Source organism: Eptatretus burgeri, chromosome 4, assembly GCF_056783735.1.
Source record: "Eptatretus burgeri isolate ZD-2024b chromosome 4, Ebu_testis_v1, whole genome shotgun sequence".
NCBI classification, from domain to species: Eukaryota; Metazoa; Chordata; class Myxini; order Myxiniformes; family Myxinidae; genus Eptatretus; species Eptatretus burgeri.
The window spans coordinates 67,404,353-67,421,611 of record NC_140964.1 but is presented as its reverse complement, the minus strand read 5'-3'; the positions used below and the strand labels follow the sequence as shown (position 1 = coordinate 67,421,611).

Here is a 17,259-nt window from a genome sequence, read left to right as displayed (position 1 = left end):
CCGCATAGTGATTTGGCACATGTTTTACGCCGGATTCCCTTCCTGACGCAACCCTGGTCGCCTCTTACGACACAGGGATATGGTACACCTATTTTAACCGGGGTATACACCGGCCCAGTATACTGGTACTCATTTCGCCGACCTCGGAAGGATGACAGGCTGAGTCAACCCCCTGGTGTATTAATTCAGTGGCCCAACGGGCTTGAACTCAGGACCTTTTGGATCCCAAGCCACTGCCCTAACCACTGCGCCAACACCAGGTTAGACATATATATATATATATATATATATATATATATATATATATATATATATATATATATATATATATATATATATATATATATATATATATATATTTATATATATATATATATATATGTATGTATGTATGTATGTATGTATACATACATACATATAGTGACATTTTTGGAAATGCACCCTGGGGGAGAGTATTCGTGTCCACGTAGGAGTCCTGAGAATGAGTTATTTTATTATTTTTTGTAGGAGGTAGACCTTTGCCTTATGTCAAAGGTTTTGGGGAGGGAAAATGCATTGTCAGTTTGTGTATCCCCAGTGTGGTCTTCCTCCCACCCCCTTCCGCTACTTTCAATGTCTCTCTCAATCCACCATTGTTCCATTCCAACAATCCCCCCTCTGCTCTCCTAAATTCACCAATCATCTGCTTCACCAAATCTCAATTCAATAACCCCTCTTTCATCCCGTTGGTCTTTCCCTCAACCCCACAGATTTATTCTCATTCTTTGGTGCATCTGTCTTACTCACCGCTCGGTCCACTCATTCTTCTTTTTCGGCCGAATTAACCATATGTTCATCTTACCATTCACTCTTTTATTATTCACCATCTGTTCATTTGTCCCACACCATTGGAGACAATTTGGCCTTGGTGCCGATCGGATTACCCTCCTCCATTCTTCCTTCCCTGCACTTCCACATTCATCATGCAGGACAATGCTTCTCAACAATGAAATAAAGTACAACACTTCTCCCATATGCCATCCAATACAAAAGATACCTCGCATACGCAATGTAGTATGCACTGCATTATGGAATGTTTGTATGCGAAGGAGGGTGCAGGAGAGCCTCCCTCACTGCTGAGCATACGAGGGGTGGGGCGAGGGCTCACGTCGCCATCTTCACAGCATGACGTGGGATTTTCCACTGCCAGCGCTTCACCCCGCTCCATGACTCCGGCATGGTTTGGAAGGAGTAAACAAATATGAAGGGTAAACGCTGAAGATGCTCACATAACGTTTACTCCCTCCAACCCACGCCCAGCTAAAGCTGCTTTGTGAATACAAATGCAGGGAGCATTCACCGGGGCTGCTGTTGAGGCATCAGGGACTGCTGTTTATCAATACTCCAGAGATGGAATACAAGGAATATTTGCAGCCGTCATTTGATGCATGAATGGTGCTGCGAGCGTCTCACATTCTGGCAGACAATCTTGAACAGGTAGTCTGAGACACTGGACCCAGTTGCGCTGGGACATGAGATGCAGGAGAGAGTCATGCAAGGGCTGGAGACGAGCAGTTCCCGGGAGGTCATATAGCTCCATACACGCTCACACCACAGGCTCCCGACACATTTCCAACACTCCATCACCAATCTTTCCCATCCTACCCCCCCCCCCCACTCTCAATATTTAACCCAATGTATCCCTGTATAGTTGTGTTAGATTAGAGAGGATTTATCCCCACACTCCATTCTGCTTCATTCTCCTCAGTTCTTCCTGTCTCCTTTCTTCCTGGACTGAATGATGGCCATACATCTTTTTGTCTAAATAAGTCTGACTGAGGGGAATACATATTAGGGGTAAGTCCGCTCTTCTGTGACTTTTGCTTGCTTGTAAATATGTGTTCGATGATTGCTTGCTTGTGTGTGTGTAAACAAATAACTTATCTTTCACATCTGCCTCTTTCATGTCCTTTCCTTCATTGGTGTGGCAAAGTGTGTTCATAATCGTTCAACAGGAACTTTTGCCCCTTCCTGTTTGACTCCGTGGGTCAGCCAGTGCTGCACCCACTGTCCCGCTCAGTAATAATAAGTACTTGGATGCACACTGAGGTTGTGGACCCCAGTGCTGCACCCACTGTCTCGCTCAGTACTAATAAGTACTTGGATGCATGCTGAGGGTGTGGTCCTTTGCTCAGGTAGTTGTACTAACGAGTAAGTAACATGGCTGTGGACGTGAGGACCCTGCTCTGTGTAATTGCTTCTGTTGGCTTCTGCGGCTGCTTGACAATACTCAAGTCCTTGGCCGGCAGCCGGCAGCCTCAACAAGCGGTTGTTAACGCGTGGAGCCAATTCTAATCAGGTTGATTAAAACTCATAAAGATTGTGTGTCGGGAAATAATTCCTTTGCGCTCTTCAATCATCCTGAATGGGCCAGCGTGCGAGAGAGAACGACGTGACAGGACTTGGTGGTTCGACAGCCCCAGAGGACGAGGTGAACACATGTGAGTTGTGCCAGCAGGACAGGGACACTGGGTGGAAACAACTCAACACAGGAATCGGAGTTGTACATTGTATGAAATGATGAACTTCCTCATTTGCCTTTGTATCTGTTTATTTGAAATATAATTTTCAAAAACGTTATGCTGTTGATGTGGTCACTGTAACATCACTCAGAAGTCACAGACCCCAACTGACAACGATCCATTTGATTGGTAGCCGACCGCTACGATCGTTCATTGTCATGAAGTGCAAACCCTTGGATTGCAGTCATTCGAGAATGAGCCGGGTTTGGCACCACGAACAACACGGGGAAAAACTAAAGGGAAGGAAGCCCCAAGGTGTATACCCTGACATTTGGCGACCATGATAGGATCTGTTTGAGGTAAAAGGCTTTACTGTGTCACAGGAACCTTACTGTGTCACAGAGGAGGAAGACTACACATGAGCTATGGTGCTGCAGTTGTGATCTGAGTTCAAATTGACTGCTCATCCATCTGCCTTAGAGTTTGACAAGTGGATTGAGTGAGGTGAACAGGTTGGACTAAAGGAAGGGACACTAATAACATTTGTTTAAAAAATCAGCAAGTGGCTGCAAAGGAAGAGAAGGCTCGGGAACATGAAGAAAGACAAACGGTGCATGAGGAATGTGCATGCAAAGAGGAGGCGGAGCGCGAGGAATGTGCACGCAAAGAGGAGGCGGAACGTGAATACGCTCGGGAAGCTGAACGTATGAAAGAGGAAATGTGAATGAAGATTGAATTGGCAAGAATACAGTTGGAGATTGAAGCAGCTGCACATGCTCGCACTGCACCTGAAACTGGTGATGTACGAGTAATAGCAAAGAAACCGAAGCTTCCCACATTTGATGAGAGCTGGATGCGTACCTTGAGAGATTTGAGCACTTCGCTGTGAGTCAACATTGGAACAGAGAGGACTGGGAAGTTAGTCCAGCCCCCTTTTGACAGGCAAGGCTCTCCAGGTGTATACCATTATGCTCTGAAAGAATGCTCACGACGATGATCGCTTGAAAATGGCCTTGTTGAAGAGGTATGAACTTGCAGAGGAGGGATATCACCGGAGGTTTAGAGAAATTAAAAATGACAAAGGTGAAACTGCATTTCAGTTCATGACACAGTGCTTTACACAATGGACTTTGATGTCAAAGTGCAAATGCAGCTTTGAAGCAGAAACCGACTTGTTGGTTCATGAACAGTCCGTTCGTGTGTGTTCTACAGAGATGGCCCCGTTCATACGTGAGGGAGTGCCTCAGAACTTGGAAGCAATGACAATCTTGGCTGAGCAGTACATTGAAGCACATGGAGGATGTATTACTGGGAGGTCATTCAAGAAGAAGGATGTCACAATGAAACCAAGGTCAGACAGTTTGCAGCACAAGACTGACCCATCTCAGCCTACAAAGCCCCAATTCAGTGAAAGCGAGAGGAAATGCTTCTATTGTCACAAGAAAGGCCACATGATGGCTGAATATCGATTGAGGAAGGCAGCTCAGATGAGGTCAGAACAGAAAGCAGCCAGTGCAGTGCACAATTTCCAGAGGAAAGATGTTATGTGAAGAGCAGAGCTGAAAGAGCAGTCTGCATCAGCTGTGCAAAAGTTTCCTAAAGGGATCTGAGTGAACAAAGGAGGATGTCAGTCAACACCTATGGTCTTCAGCAGTTGTGAGGAAACCACGGCTGGCATTGCCAACGGAAACATTACTATGGATGAAGGCTACGTGGGTTTACAGAAAGTGACAGTACTTCATTCAGGATGAAGGTACTCGTGCAGCTGTGAAGAAAGACCGAGTGACTACAAGGCAGATGACTGACAAGGCTACTCCTGCAAGCTGATTGATCATACATTGCGTCACTATCCAGCTTTGAAGATCCACGTGGACACACCATACTACATAGGAGAGGTGGAGGTCATGTGCATGGAGGACTCCATTTGTGATCTTGTGATCAGTAATATACTGGGAACACGAGAGGTCAAGGATCCAGGTCGAAACTGGATTCCACAGTTGGCACAAGCACCAGTGACCAGGGCACAGACCAAGCACAACCATGACAACATCAAACCATTGAAGGTGTCACAATCTGACATTCCTAAGGTGACTGTGCAAGAGCTCGAGGAAGCTCAGAAGGAAGATGTCTCACTTCAAAGGTTGTGGAAGGAGATGCAGGATAACAGAGATCATCAGATATGGGATAAGAGCAAGTACAGGCTCGAAGTCCACAAAGGTGTCTTACACCATATCTACAAAACTGACACGACCGAGGTGAAGCAAATCATCATTCCGACCAAGTATCAAGAGGCCGTGATGAAATTGGCACACAATTCAATTGTCAGAGGTCATCTTGGAGCAAAGAAGACAACTGACAGAATAACGAGCAACGTCCATTGGTCAGGGATAACCAGTGATGTCAGCAGATTCTGCAAGTCTTTTGACATCTGTCAGAGGACCATCCCCAAAGGGAGTGTTTCCAAGATACCATTGGGAATCATACCATTGATAGAGGAGCCCTTTCACAGAGTGGCCATGAACCTGATCGGACCGTTGTCCCCAGTGTCTGATAAGGGCAACCGGTACATCTTGACCATTGTGGACTATGCCACTAGGTACCCTGAAGAAATTGCGCTCCCCAAGATTGAGGAGAGAGTCACGGAAGCACTGCTGGAAGTCTTCTCCTGAGTCGGACTCCTAGAAGTGGAACTGAGCAACTGAGGTACTCGATTAACATCGGACGTGATGAAGGAGGTGCATTGACTCATTCTGAAGAAGCAACTCTTCACAACACCATATAACCCAAGGTGCAATGGACTTTGTGAACAGGTCAATGGATTTCTGAAGAGGATGCTGAGGAAGATGTGTCAAAAGCGACCACATGATTGGGATAGGTACCTGAAGGTGGTGCTATTAGCTTACAGAGAGGTGCCTCAAGCAAGTACTGGGTTCTCACCATTTGAGCTGCTCCATGGATGAACTATAAGAGTGCCCATGCAGTTGTTGAAGGAACTGTGAACCTGAATAGCACTAAGTTCCTTGACTTTGCAAGAAGTCATGGACTTAGGGTGGCCGGTTCATGGTTTCAGCGCCGACAAGCTCATCGCTGGACTTGGTATTCCAACGCTGGCAGTGTGGCAAAGTAGATTGACCATGTCCTCGTTGATGGTCGCTGGAGGATGATCCAGAACTGCAGGGTCTAGCGGAGTGCTCAGTTCCTCAATACTCACCACCGGCTTGTTGTAGCAACTCTTAAGTTGCACCTTAAATCCAGGAGAATGGTACCATCCGAGCCTAGGCTGGATGTTGGCAAGCTCAAGGATGAGAGGTTAGCTGAGGAGTTTGAGAACAAGCTGAGTGGAGATTTGGGGGGTCTGGGTGCTTTGGGAGATCCTGAAGAGTTGTGGAGTGCCTTCAAAGACCACCGTCCTTGGATATCTTGGAACTCACCGTAGGGCAAAGAAGAATTTTGTCTCTCAAGGGACACTGGATATCAATTGACCAGAGTCGCAGGGCCAGGCTGAATGGCAGAGTTGAACTGTTCAGGGAGCTGAGGCGTAAAACTGTACGTGCGCTAAGGGTGGACAAGGAGGCCTATGTGCGAGGAATCTGTGATGAGGGTAGAGCATCACCTGTGGTCAAGTGATTATCGTCCTGCTTACAGTGGGATTCGTGCATTCACCCAAGCCCATCCCTCGGTGTACTGCAGTTAGAGCAGAGGGTGGTTGGCTCTTGACAGAGGAGTCCGAAGTGAAGGCATCTGGGCCAGTTACTTTGAGCGGTTATACCATGCTGATCCACCAGCTGTCGAGTTGGACGTCAGGGGTGTTACAATAACTGTTGCAGATCCTCCAATCAACTGTGGTCCACCTTCGCTTGTGGAAACACAGGCTGTGGTGAACCGGTTGAAATGGGATAAAGCTCCAGGGATCTGTGGCATCCATGCTGAACTTCTCAAGGCTGGTGGAAATGCTGTACTCATGTCGTTGCATGCAGCTCTGTGCTCTGCCTGGAACACAGGCATCATCCCAACTGATTGGAAGAGGGGCCTCGTTGTCCCTCTCTGGAAAGGAAAGGGTGATCGCCAAAACTGCAACAACTACCGAGGGGTGATGCTGCTCTCAGTGCCGGGCAAGGTCTTTGCTTGGATTCTTGATAGGGTTCGCCACCATCTGCTTGAGCACCAGCATCCAGAGCAGTCAGGCTTTACACCAAAGAGGTCAACGATTGACCGTATCCTTGCTCTTCAGGTCCTCACCGAATGCAGGAGAGAGTTTCGGCAGGGGCTGCTTGCAGCTTATGTTGATCTCTGCAAAGCGTTTTATTCAGTGAAACGGGATGACCTCTGGAGGATTCTTGGTCTTCGTGGGGTGCCACCAAAACTGATCAATCTGATGTCTGAACTCTACTCTGGTACTGAGAGTGCTGTGAGATGTGGTGGTACTATCTCTGACTCATTTCCAGTTGTTATTGGAGTTCGTCAGGGGTGTGTACTGGCCCCCACACTTTTCAGCACTTGTATGGACTGGATTATAGGAAGGATGTTGGAGAGCTCAAGCTGCAGTGCATCATTTGGGAATGTCAAGATCTCTGACCTTGATTTCGTAAATGATGCAGTCATCTTTGTGGAGACTTTAGATATCCTTTTGGGGGCCCTCGAGGTACTGAATGAGGAGTCGGAGCCGCTGGGATTACGGGTTTCCTGGCTCAAAACTAAGATCCAGGCTTTCAATGACATCTTCAATGCTGCTGTCCTGTCTGTGCCTGTTTGTGGTGAGGATCTTGAGGTCGTGGAGAGATTCACTTACCTTGGTAGTGACATTCATGTCTCTGCTGGCTGAGTCAGAGGTCAATAGATGTGTGGGTCGGGCCTTGGGAGTCATGGATTCACTGGATAATGGGGTGTGGCGCTGCCGGTACCTGTGCAGGAGGACGAAAGTCCGAGTCTTCAGGTCCTTTGTGCTTCCAGTCTTGCTATATGGATGTGAGACTTGGACTCTGACCATGGATCTGAGACGCAGACTTAATTCCTTTGGTACCAGGTCTCTTAGGAGAATCCTTGGCTATCGCTGGTCGGACTGTGTCAAACGAGCAGTTGCTGAGAGAGATTCAAATGAGATTTGTTACCTGCATAGTCCGCGAGCATCAGCTGCGGCTGTATGGATATGTGGCTCCTTTTCCTGACACTGATCCTGCTCACCAGATTTTCTCAGCGAGGGAGCCTCGTGAGTGGAGGAGGCCAATGGACCGCCTACGTGCCTCGTGGTTGCAGCAGGTTGATTGGAATCTCAAGGAGATGGGGATGGGCCAGGCATCTGCCTGGGGGATGGCCAGACAGAGGCCCCTGGAGTACCGGCGGAAAGTGGACGCAGCGACACGCTGCTCTGACGCATGCTCCCATACCTGACATGACCTGACCTGTGGACTGGAGAGAACACGTCGGATGTTCATAATGCCTACCAATATGTCAAACAATGACGAGTTTGGCTCCAGACGTGTCCAACCGGTGTTTTTCTCTGGATAGCTTGGTTCTAGGCGGTGTTTGTCTCCGAACGCGTCCGGGCGGTATTTAGGTCCGGAGGGGAGTTTATCTCCGGATGTGTCCAGATGGGAGTTTGTTACTGGATAGCTTGGCTCTGGATGCGTCCAGGTGGTGTTTGTATCCGAATGCATCCAGGCAGTTTTTATGTCCGGGTGGGAGTTTGTCTCTGCACGTGTCTGAGTGGTGTTTGTCTCCGGACGCGTCCAGGCAGTGTTTGTCTCCAGACACGTTTGGGCGGTGTCTATGTCTGGACGGGAGTTTATCTCTGGATGTGTCAGATGGGAGTTTGCCTCTGGACAGCTTGGCTCTGGATGCTTCCAGGCGGTGTTTGTCTCCGAACGTATCCAGGCAGTATTTATGTCCAGACGGGTGTTTGTACCCGGACATGTCTGTGTGGTGTTTGTCTCCAGAAACGTCCAGGCAGTGTTTGTCTCTGGAAGTGCCCAGGCGGTATTTTTGTCCGGATGGGAGTCTATCTCCAGACGGGAGTTTATCTCCGGAAGTGTCCAGACGGGAGTTTGTCTCTGGACAGCTTCACTCCGGATGTGTCCGGGCAGTGTTTGTCTCCATACATGTCTGGGGAGTATTTATGTCCAGATGGGAGTTTGTCTCTGGACGTGTCCGGGCAGTGTTTTTCTCTGGATGTGTCCGCACAGTGTTTTTCTCCAGACGCATCCAGGCAGTGTTTGTCTCCAGACGCGTCCGGGCGGTGTTTATGCCCAGACGGGAGTTTATCTCTGGACGTGTCCAGATGGGAGTTTGTCTCTAGACGGCTTAGCTCAAGATGCGTCCTGGCGGTGTTTGTCTCCAAATGTATCCGAGCGGTATTTATGTCCGGACGGGAGTTTGTCTCTGCACGTGTCCGGGCAGTGTTTGTCTCCGGAAGTGTCCGGGCGGTATTTAGGTCCGGAGGGGAGTTTATCTCCGGATGTGTCCAGATGGGAGTTTGTTACTGGATAGCTTGGCTCTGGATGCGTCCAGGTGGTGTTTGTATCCGAATGCATCCAGGCAGTTTTTATGTCCGGGTGGGAGTTTGTCTCTGCACGTGTCTGAGTGGTGTTTGTCTCCGGACGCGTCCAGGCAGTGTTTGTCTCCAGACACGTTTGGGCGGTGTCTATGTCTGGACGGGAGTTTATCTCTGGATGTGTCAGATGGGAGTTTGCCTCTGGACAGCTTGGCTCTGGATGCTTCCAGGCGGTGTTTGTCTCCGAACGTATCCAGGCAGTATTTATGTCCAGACGGGTGTTTGTACCCGGACATGTCTGTGTGGTGTTTGTCTCCAGAAACGTCCAGGCAGTGTTTGTCTCTGGAAGTGCCCAGGCGGTATTTTTGTCCGGATGGGAGTCTATCTCCAGACGGGAGTTTATCTCCGGAAGTGTCCAGACGGGAGTTTGTCTCTGGACAGCTTCACTCCGGATGTGTCCGGGCAGTGTTTGTCTCCATACATGTCTGGGGAGTATTTATGTCCAGATGGGAGTTTGTCTCTGGACGTGTCCGGGCGGTGTTTTTCTCTGGATGTGTCCGCACAGTGTTTTTCTCCAGACGCATCCAGGCAGTGTTTGTCTCCAGACGCGTCCGGGCGGTGTTTATGCCCAGACGGGAGTTTATCTCTGGACGTGTCCAGATGGGAGTTTGTCTCTCGACGGCTTAGCTCAAGATGCGTCCTGGCGGTGTTTGTCTCCAAATGTATCCGGGCGGTATTTATGTCCGGACGGGAGTTTGTCTCTGCACGTGTCCGGGCAGTGTTTGTCTCGGGAAGTGTCCGGGTGGTGTTTATGCATGGACAGGAGTTTGTCTCTGGACAGTTTGGCTTCAGATGCATCAGGCTGTGCTTGTTTCCGAAGGTATCCGGGCAATATATTGTTGTGGTTACCAAATTCGCAAACCACCATTCAGGTCCCTTAGGTGAGATATCTCGGTAAGTATATGTGTAGTTAGGCCCAAACCCGTTGTCTAGTGGGAATACATGTCATTTATGCATGCTGAGACTCTTCAGGATAGCCGTTTTTCTTTTACTATCTTTATTTTGGACCAACCGCCATGATTACCACCACCAACCACAACATCAACCACCCACCGCGGCGCCGCTTCACGTCACACCTCGCAACCGTCGCATCGCCACCGTTCTTGCGCCGCTTGTGGGTACCGGTGTTGGACTCGTGCAGGGCGCGCGCCGAACAGCGTGTACAAAACCACGGATTTTCAGCTCCAAAAACGGATCAAAAACGACACACGCCCACTTTTGTTCCGTCCAATCGGTGAGCGAGGGGCGATTTGGCCCCGCCTCCAGGGCATTGGAGGGCGATCGCTATATGCAAATTTATGGATCAAAATGCATTCACGCCCACTTTTTCTCGGGCCAATGGGGAGCGAGGTGAAAGGTCGAAGGCAGGGGGTCAAAGATGAGAGAGCGAAGCCACGGGGCTTATATAAGCGACCGCGTTCGTCAAGTCGAGAGAGTTAAGACTTCGCAGTCGGTGGAGTTGGGAAGAAGAAGCAAGAAGGAGTTGGTCGTCGTCGTGTGCGTTGGAGTCGGAGCGAAGGGGACGGAGCTGTGGAGAGGCGGCGAGGGCAGACGAGGGGGTGCTCACGTCATGCCGGGAGCTGCACACCAGGGAGGCCGACGGCGCGACCTGGTCGAGGTGGAGACGCTCGTCGCGGGACTCGAGGCAGAGTAGAAATCCTCCTTTCCCCCGAGCATCAGCAACCCCCTCCTGTTTCCCCCCGCGCTGAGATAGTGCGACCAAGGGGGCCCCTTTCCCACCCCCTACCAGACACTGCCCGCGAGGCCCGCGGAGTTGAGGCACCATCGCCGCTCCGCGTCTCATCACCAGACGGGTAGGCCCGACCCGGTCTCGGCCTCAGGCCTGCCTCATCCTTGAGGGTTCTCTTTTCTTTTGTTTTTGGGAATGTGTGTTGTCGGCGCCGTCTGTGAAGTAAAATTGTATAAGTGTTGCCGTGTGCTCGCGTAATCGGTATTAGATCTGCATTGTCGCATTTGCTTTTTGTGTAAAATTGCATTGTGTTTCTTTCCTTTTCTATGTGCTTTTGGTGGAATTGAATATGTGTGCTTTCCGTTCATCGCGAATAAATGTGCTTTGTGTTGAACTGTTTCCCGCTTCGCTTCGTCATTTCTTTCATTGAATCCTCATCTTGCTTCACGTAAAGGGTTGGTAGTGGGCTGAATACGCCCGATAATTAATCGAACCGTCGAGGCCGACGATAACACCGCTCGGTTATCCCGATAGTGCGGAACGGGTCGCTTAAGTGGCCCGTGTCCGAAGTCGACCTGCGGCGAGGTGCGATCGCCCGGTCTACCCTCCGTGTGGGTACTTAGGTAGGTCGAATTTGGCGAGCAACCCTATCCCACGCGGGGGCTGATTGGCTCGATCGCGGTGAGACCGAAAGGTCCACCCGTGACTGGTTCCCGGCGTTAGTCCGAGAGGGTCACGACTGGATTGTCCATCCGGTGGGCGACGTGCCGCGATTTGAGTTACGTGGCCGTCAGCACGCCGGCGGGCGCGAATCCGTAACAATATATGTCTGGACGGGAGTTTGTCTTTGAACATGTCCGGGTGGTATTTATGTCCGGACAGGAGTTTGTCTCTGGACGTGTCTGAGCGGTGTTTGTCTCCGGACGTGCCCGGGAAGTTTTTGTCTCAACAAGCATCTGGGTGGTGTTTATGTCTGAAAGGGAATCTATTGCCGGACGGGAGTTTATCTCCAGACATGAGCGGATGGGAGTTTGTCTCTGGACAGCTTGACTCCAGATGCATCCGGGCGTTGTTTGTCTCCGGACACATCCAGGTGGTGTTTACTCCGGTCGTGTCCGGTTGGTGTTTGTCTCTGGACAGCTTAGCTCCGGACGCGTCTGGGTGGTATTTATGCCCGGATGGGAGTTTGTCTCTGGATGGGAGGTTGTGTCTAGACGTGTCTGGGTGGTAGATTGTCTCCAGATGGAAATTTCTCTTCAGAGGTGTCCGGATAAGAGTTTTTCTTCAGATGTGTCCGAGCTGTGTTTGTGTCTAGACGGCTTGGCTCTGGATACGTCTGGCAGGTTTTCTCTCCGGACGTGCTGTGGGGAGGTTTTTTTCTCGGGGCCGTGTTTATAGTATGACCGGTAGAAAATGGATTACAGAATATTTTGTTTCCATTTTCACGATTATTTTTAGCAGAATCATTTTGATGAGACAGGATGAATCGTAATTCACACTCCACCGCATGTCTGCCTTCCCTTCCTCTCACCTCACACTGTCTTTCCTTCCCCTCCCTCCTCGCTCCTTTCCCCTCCACCTCTTTACTCTCCCTCCTCTCTCGCCCCCAGCCGTCTCTCTCTCTTCCCTCCTCACCCCCCCCTTTAGTATTCCTGTCAGCGAAGTGATGGGTGGTACTTGCTCGTATCTAATAATGCACGATCAAAAGTCATGGGGAGGGAGACAGAAGGAAGCAATGCACAAAAATGCATGGCCATGATGCCAAGCAAATGAATGGGAGATCCTGAAATAACTATTTCATTAAGAGCTCAGACACTCCACAATAGAAAGACAAAGCTGGAATGACAGGTCAACAGAGAGTTCAGGAAAACCGGTGCAGAGCCTGGCAGAATGACGAGGTCCCATTCAGCCCAGCAGGAGGCTGTCCAAACTCTCATGCAACTGGCTGAGGAGAACGAGAGAGAGAGAGAGAGAGAGAGAGAGAGAGAGAGAGAGAGAGAGAGAGAGAGAGAGAGAGAGAGAGAGAGAGAGAGAGAGAGAGAGAGAGAGAGAGATAGATAGATAGATAGATAGATAGATAGAGATGGCTTCAGCCTTGCTCAGGTGTTCATTACGATCGATTGGGTGAAGCCATACTCCACTCGGGTCAGGGCAATCCCTCCACTTTCTGAGTCACCCCCACTTTTATGCCCCCCAGCCCATGCATCACCAATGATGTGCCATGCCCCTCCTGACTCACTTACCATTGGATGCTGTCCAGTCTAGTGGACAGGATGAGCCTGTCCGTGACATTTCTCACAGGGCTGTTCACAGCCGCCACCTTGCTCCACGTTCTCGCCCCAAAACACATGCCGCAAGGTCTCGCGAATGATCAAAAGCATATGTAGGACAGATTATAGAGGGCAGAATAGTGGAAAAATGGAGTGAAAAGGTTTGGTAATTTTAGACAAAGACATTGGGAAAGGGAGACGTCGTCTAACTCGACATATAAGTGACGCAAATCTAATATCACATTAATTACTTTTCGCTTCTGCGAGACATTCACTTTAAGGAAATGACTGCTCTATACTAGGGATTATAAACCCGTAGGAGCCATTTCCACAACAATATACTTCTGCCTTCAGCCTTTATCAACAAGACAAATCAGCTTAAAATGCAAGGTTCCCCTTCCAGGCAGTTGAATTGGTTTGTAACACCATGTTATATGGAGGGTGCAGGAAGAACATAAATTTTTCTAAAAATACAAATGTGATGCCTGCACATCATAATTAATATGCAGTATATTTCTAGTATAAAGTGGCAGGACAAGATCACAAATGAAGAGGTACATGCTCAAAAGGCAATTTAAGCTTGGTGTTGGCTTAACAGTTAGCCCTTTGAACCCTGAGCTCCTCGGACTTTCGGCTCCCCCACCCTGGGCTCCCTGGAGAAATACTTGGCTGCTCAGGTAGATGGAGCTTTGAATATCACGGCTGGTACAATGGCTGCTCAGGTATAATTATGTTTGAATAACGGCTGGTAAAACGGCTGCTAGGGTTCAAAGGGTTAAGGTAATTGGCTTGAGATATTAAGGTCTTGAGTTTTCACCCTGTTTTTCCATTAAATAACAACAGGTTGGTTGACTCAGCCTGTCACCCTTCCGAGGTCAGCAAAATGAGTACCAGCTTGCTGGAAATGGGGCACTGCATCAGTGGCACAGCTGCTGCACTCCCAGCAATGATACAACCAGCAGCCATAGGCTACATATGAAATAATAATGTGGCAAGCTACCAACGAACCTACATTTGAAAGGAAAGTGAAACTGATTTCCAAGAGAGTATCAGGAATGAATAAAAACCAAATATATTGTTTCACATTTTTGATGGAGGTGAACAAAAGGATACTGTAATTTCAGGAGATTGTCTGGGATTCCTGGGTCTTCTGAATTGCAAGGCTTTTTTCGAATCTCCTCTTCACTGTAAAAATAATCTTCAAGAAGGATAACTTTCTCTTCCTTGTTGTTTCTTCCTCTCTCCTGACTAGTTTTCCAAGCCACTTCAGTGACCGGACCGTTTTGAATGTCATGGTCGTTTTGAAACGATGTAATCATTCCTTCTGTATCATTCGGAGCCATCGCATCCCCTTGCACCACTTCCTGCTGTTGTTTTTCACTTCCCTCGAGTCTGGCCTTATTTTCTTTCTGACCACAGCATTCATCATTGGACAAGCCCTCTTCTTTCCCTGAGGATTCCTCTTTTGTTTCACTGTGTTGTTCAGCTGCTGGTGCAATATTGCTGGTTTCCAATGGGGTTTCAGTCGGTCTTTCAGGACATACTTCCCCTTCTCTTCGGTTCTCGGTTTCATCTTCATGCCTTTTAATCCACGTGTTCGATGGTGACTTGCTGTGAGGTTCTTCCTCCATGGTTCTGAAAAAAAATGAGAAACAAAATCTTTAATTTATTCTATAATAAGAACAAGGCATTGAATAGTAAAAAATTAAGATAAGGCACATGGAAAAAAGAAAGAAAAAGTAAAACCTTCAAGCTGTGCAAAAAGTCAGACTGCATGTCCACGATCATATATCTGAAGATTAATTTACCCTCCCAGTCTCACATCCTCCCCATGTTTTCTCTCATTACCTCCACCACTGAAGGTGGACGGGTGTTGTTTTCACTCCTGTCTGTCCGTTTGTTTGTTACCAGGATATCTCAAAAAGTTGTGGATGGATTCGGATGAAACTTGGTGGACAGGTTGGGTGTGTGACAGAGATGAAATCATTCGATTTTGGTGAAGATCCGAATCCAGATCTGGCCTATCAGTGGGATATGAAATGTAAACTGTTCGGCCTGGCAGTTTACCCCATGGTGGTTGAACACAGCCAGCCGAGTGCTTACCCTCACCCTCACCCTCTCATCCCTCGTGCACTGATCCTGAGTCCTCACCATATGGAAATTCAAACACCCCCCGCCCCCCCCCCATCCCCAACTTAAATTCTGGGGAAACCACTGGTACCTGAATGATACTCTGGGAGCTTTAAAGTCCACCGATGACTACTGCTGGCAGAGGGGACACCATTCAGCAAGCTTGACGTCCATCTGAGGGACGGTGTACTTTGTAACGCAACTTGCTGCTTCTGAAGCACCAATCCAACAGTGTGTAGTCGGGGTCCGGAATCCAGGGCCGGATTTAGGCATGGGCAGGTTGTGCAGTTGCCCAGGGACCTCCACAACCAGGGGGCCTCCATATGTTTCATGAAAAAAATTGTAAAGAAAAATGTATTTGTGAGTGTCTTAATGGTAGTTGGTAGTTAGTGGAACAGATAAAAGATCATCTTATCTCATTCTCTATTTTATATAGAAGTTCAGATTCTTTGTTCTTGAAAAATATACCTTATGGATGACTGTAAATATGTCTTGTCACCTTTTTAATATTCTAAGGTAGGGTGGGCCTCCATTACTGAAGGCTGCCCAGGGGCCACCACCACATGTCTAAATCCGGCCCTGCGGGAATCCAGCCCATATTCGACAGCTCAAACTGTCGGACATACATTTCATAAACGATGCACCCACCATTAAGCATTCAAAAGTGACCCACCATGTTGGAAAAATAAATATTAATAATTGGGAAAGGGATAGAACATCAGAATCGGCAACAAAATGAGGAACAAGAGCTGGAAAAAAGCAAGTTCGAGGATATTTCACTCTCATGATGACATGAAATTGAATAAAACGCAAAAATTCTTACACGTATCTGAGGAAAATGTTCGCTTTTTGAAATTCGGTGTTTAATATTGCTCTTGGAGAAGAGAAATCCGAGTTTAAAAGCTTCTATTTTCCGCTTTACCTGTTGGTGAAGCACCGACGTGGTTACTAGGCAACGCGACGCACAGCATTCTGGGATCGCGCCGTGGTGCGTACAGTGCACGACTCACTGTACGATGTTTACGGGTTTATAAAAGATGTTGTCGTACATTAATAACAATATTAAAGCCGTGTGCTTGTTAAAAGCTTGAAGTTTGAAATCATCTTGAAATAAATTAAAGTGTATCGAGCTGTAAATCGTCAGTTGCGTGTTCATGTTGATGTTCCTTTCCGTTTCGTTACTTCTTCTTCTTCTTCCACCGCAAACCAGGTTTTCTCAAATTAACGGAATTATTTGTTGAAATAAGCTGAACAATCTTTTCTAACCCATTGCCAGTTCAGTTTCTGTCGTATTTTCGGGTTAAACGTCATCAGTCGAGTCACTGTGTAATTGAGGTGTAAACTGAGCCGGTTGTCCTCGCTGCGTGTATCTGATTTCCAGCCCTCTGTGGATTCGACATGCCAGTTTGACTGTACTTGTACATCGACCTACCGTGGTATCGTGTTTCGAGCGACATTTACCCAACTGAAGAGCGATATATACTCAACCGAACAGTGAATGCATTCCACAGTGGAGTGGGGAATAGATCCTGGAGGGGGGGGGGAGGGTGTTACGGACCAGGACCAGGACCAGGACCTAAGGACCAGGAAATTGCGACAATATGTGTCACAGTGTACAACACGAGATTTGTCACCAATTGGAATATTGTCTTTTCGTTTGGTGATGACGTCACAAATTACATGCGTTGTGTGTTTATTACCTTTGCCACTAAAAGTGGGTGGAGGTTATGTTTTCACCTCTGTCTGTCTGTCTGTCTGTCTGTCTGTCTGTCTGTCTGTCTGTCTGTCTGTCTGTCTGTCTGTCTGTCTGTCTGTCTGTCTGTCTGTCTGTCTGTCTGTCTGCCTGTCTGCCTGTCTGTTTGTGAACATGATGGATATCTCAGAAAGTTATGGACGGATTCAAACAAAACTTGGTGGACAGGTTGTGTGTGTGCACGGAAGAATTGATTTTGATTTTGGTGAAGATCTGAATCCGGAAACTAGAAACGAGAAAGGATATCCAGAGTCTCCACAAAGAAATGTCAGAGATGGTCTCACCACATCTTGCAGCATTCTCAGTACCACAGTACAGTTCAGACATCAGATTGATCAGTTTTGGTGGCACCCCACAAAGACCAAGAA

At 48.2% G+C, this 17,259-nt stretch overlaps 1 protein-coding gene across 7 annotated transcripts in view; it reads right to left on the bottom strand.

Moving 5' to 3' along the window:
- The window catches only part of CFAP44 (cilia and flagella associated protein 44), a 160,541-nt gene extending 144,076 nt beyond the window's left edge, over positions 1-16,465 (bottom strand). For 2 of the 7 annotated variants that reach the window (XM_085878530.1, XM_085878536.1), the window contains exons 1-2: positions 15,962-16,465; positions 14,122-14,643 (exon numbers count right to left, since the gene is read on the bottom strand). In XM_085878530.1, the coding sequence (XP_085734656.1) occupies positions 14,122-14,639 (518 nt within the window). In that variant the 5' untranslated portion in view covers positions 14,640-14,643; positions 15,962-16,465. Of the gene's footprint in view, positions 1-14,121; positions 14,644-15,229; positions 15,456-15,637; positions 15,942-15,961 lie in introns of those variants that run through there. The other 5 variants (XM_085878531.1, XM_085878532.1, XM_085878533.1 and 2 more) reach the window with 5 other exon arrangements.
- Between the last annotated feature and the right edge of the window lie 794 nt (positions 16,466-17,259).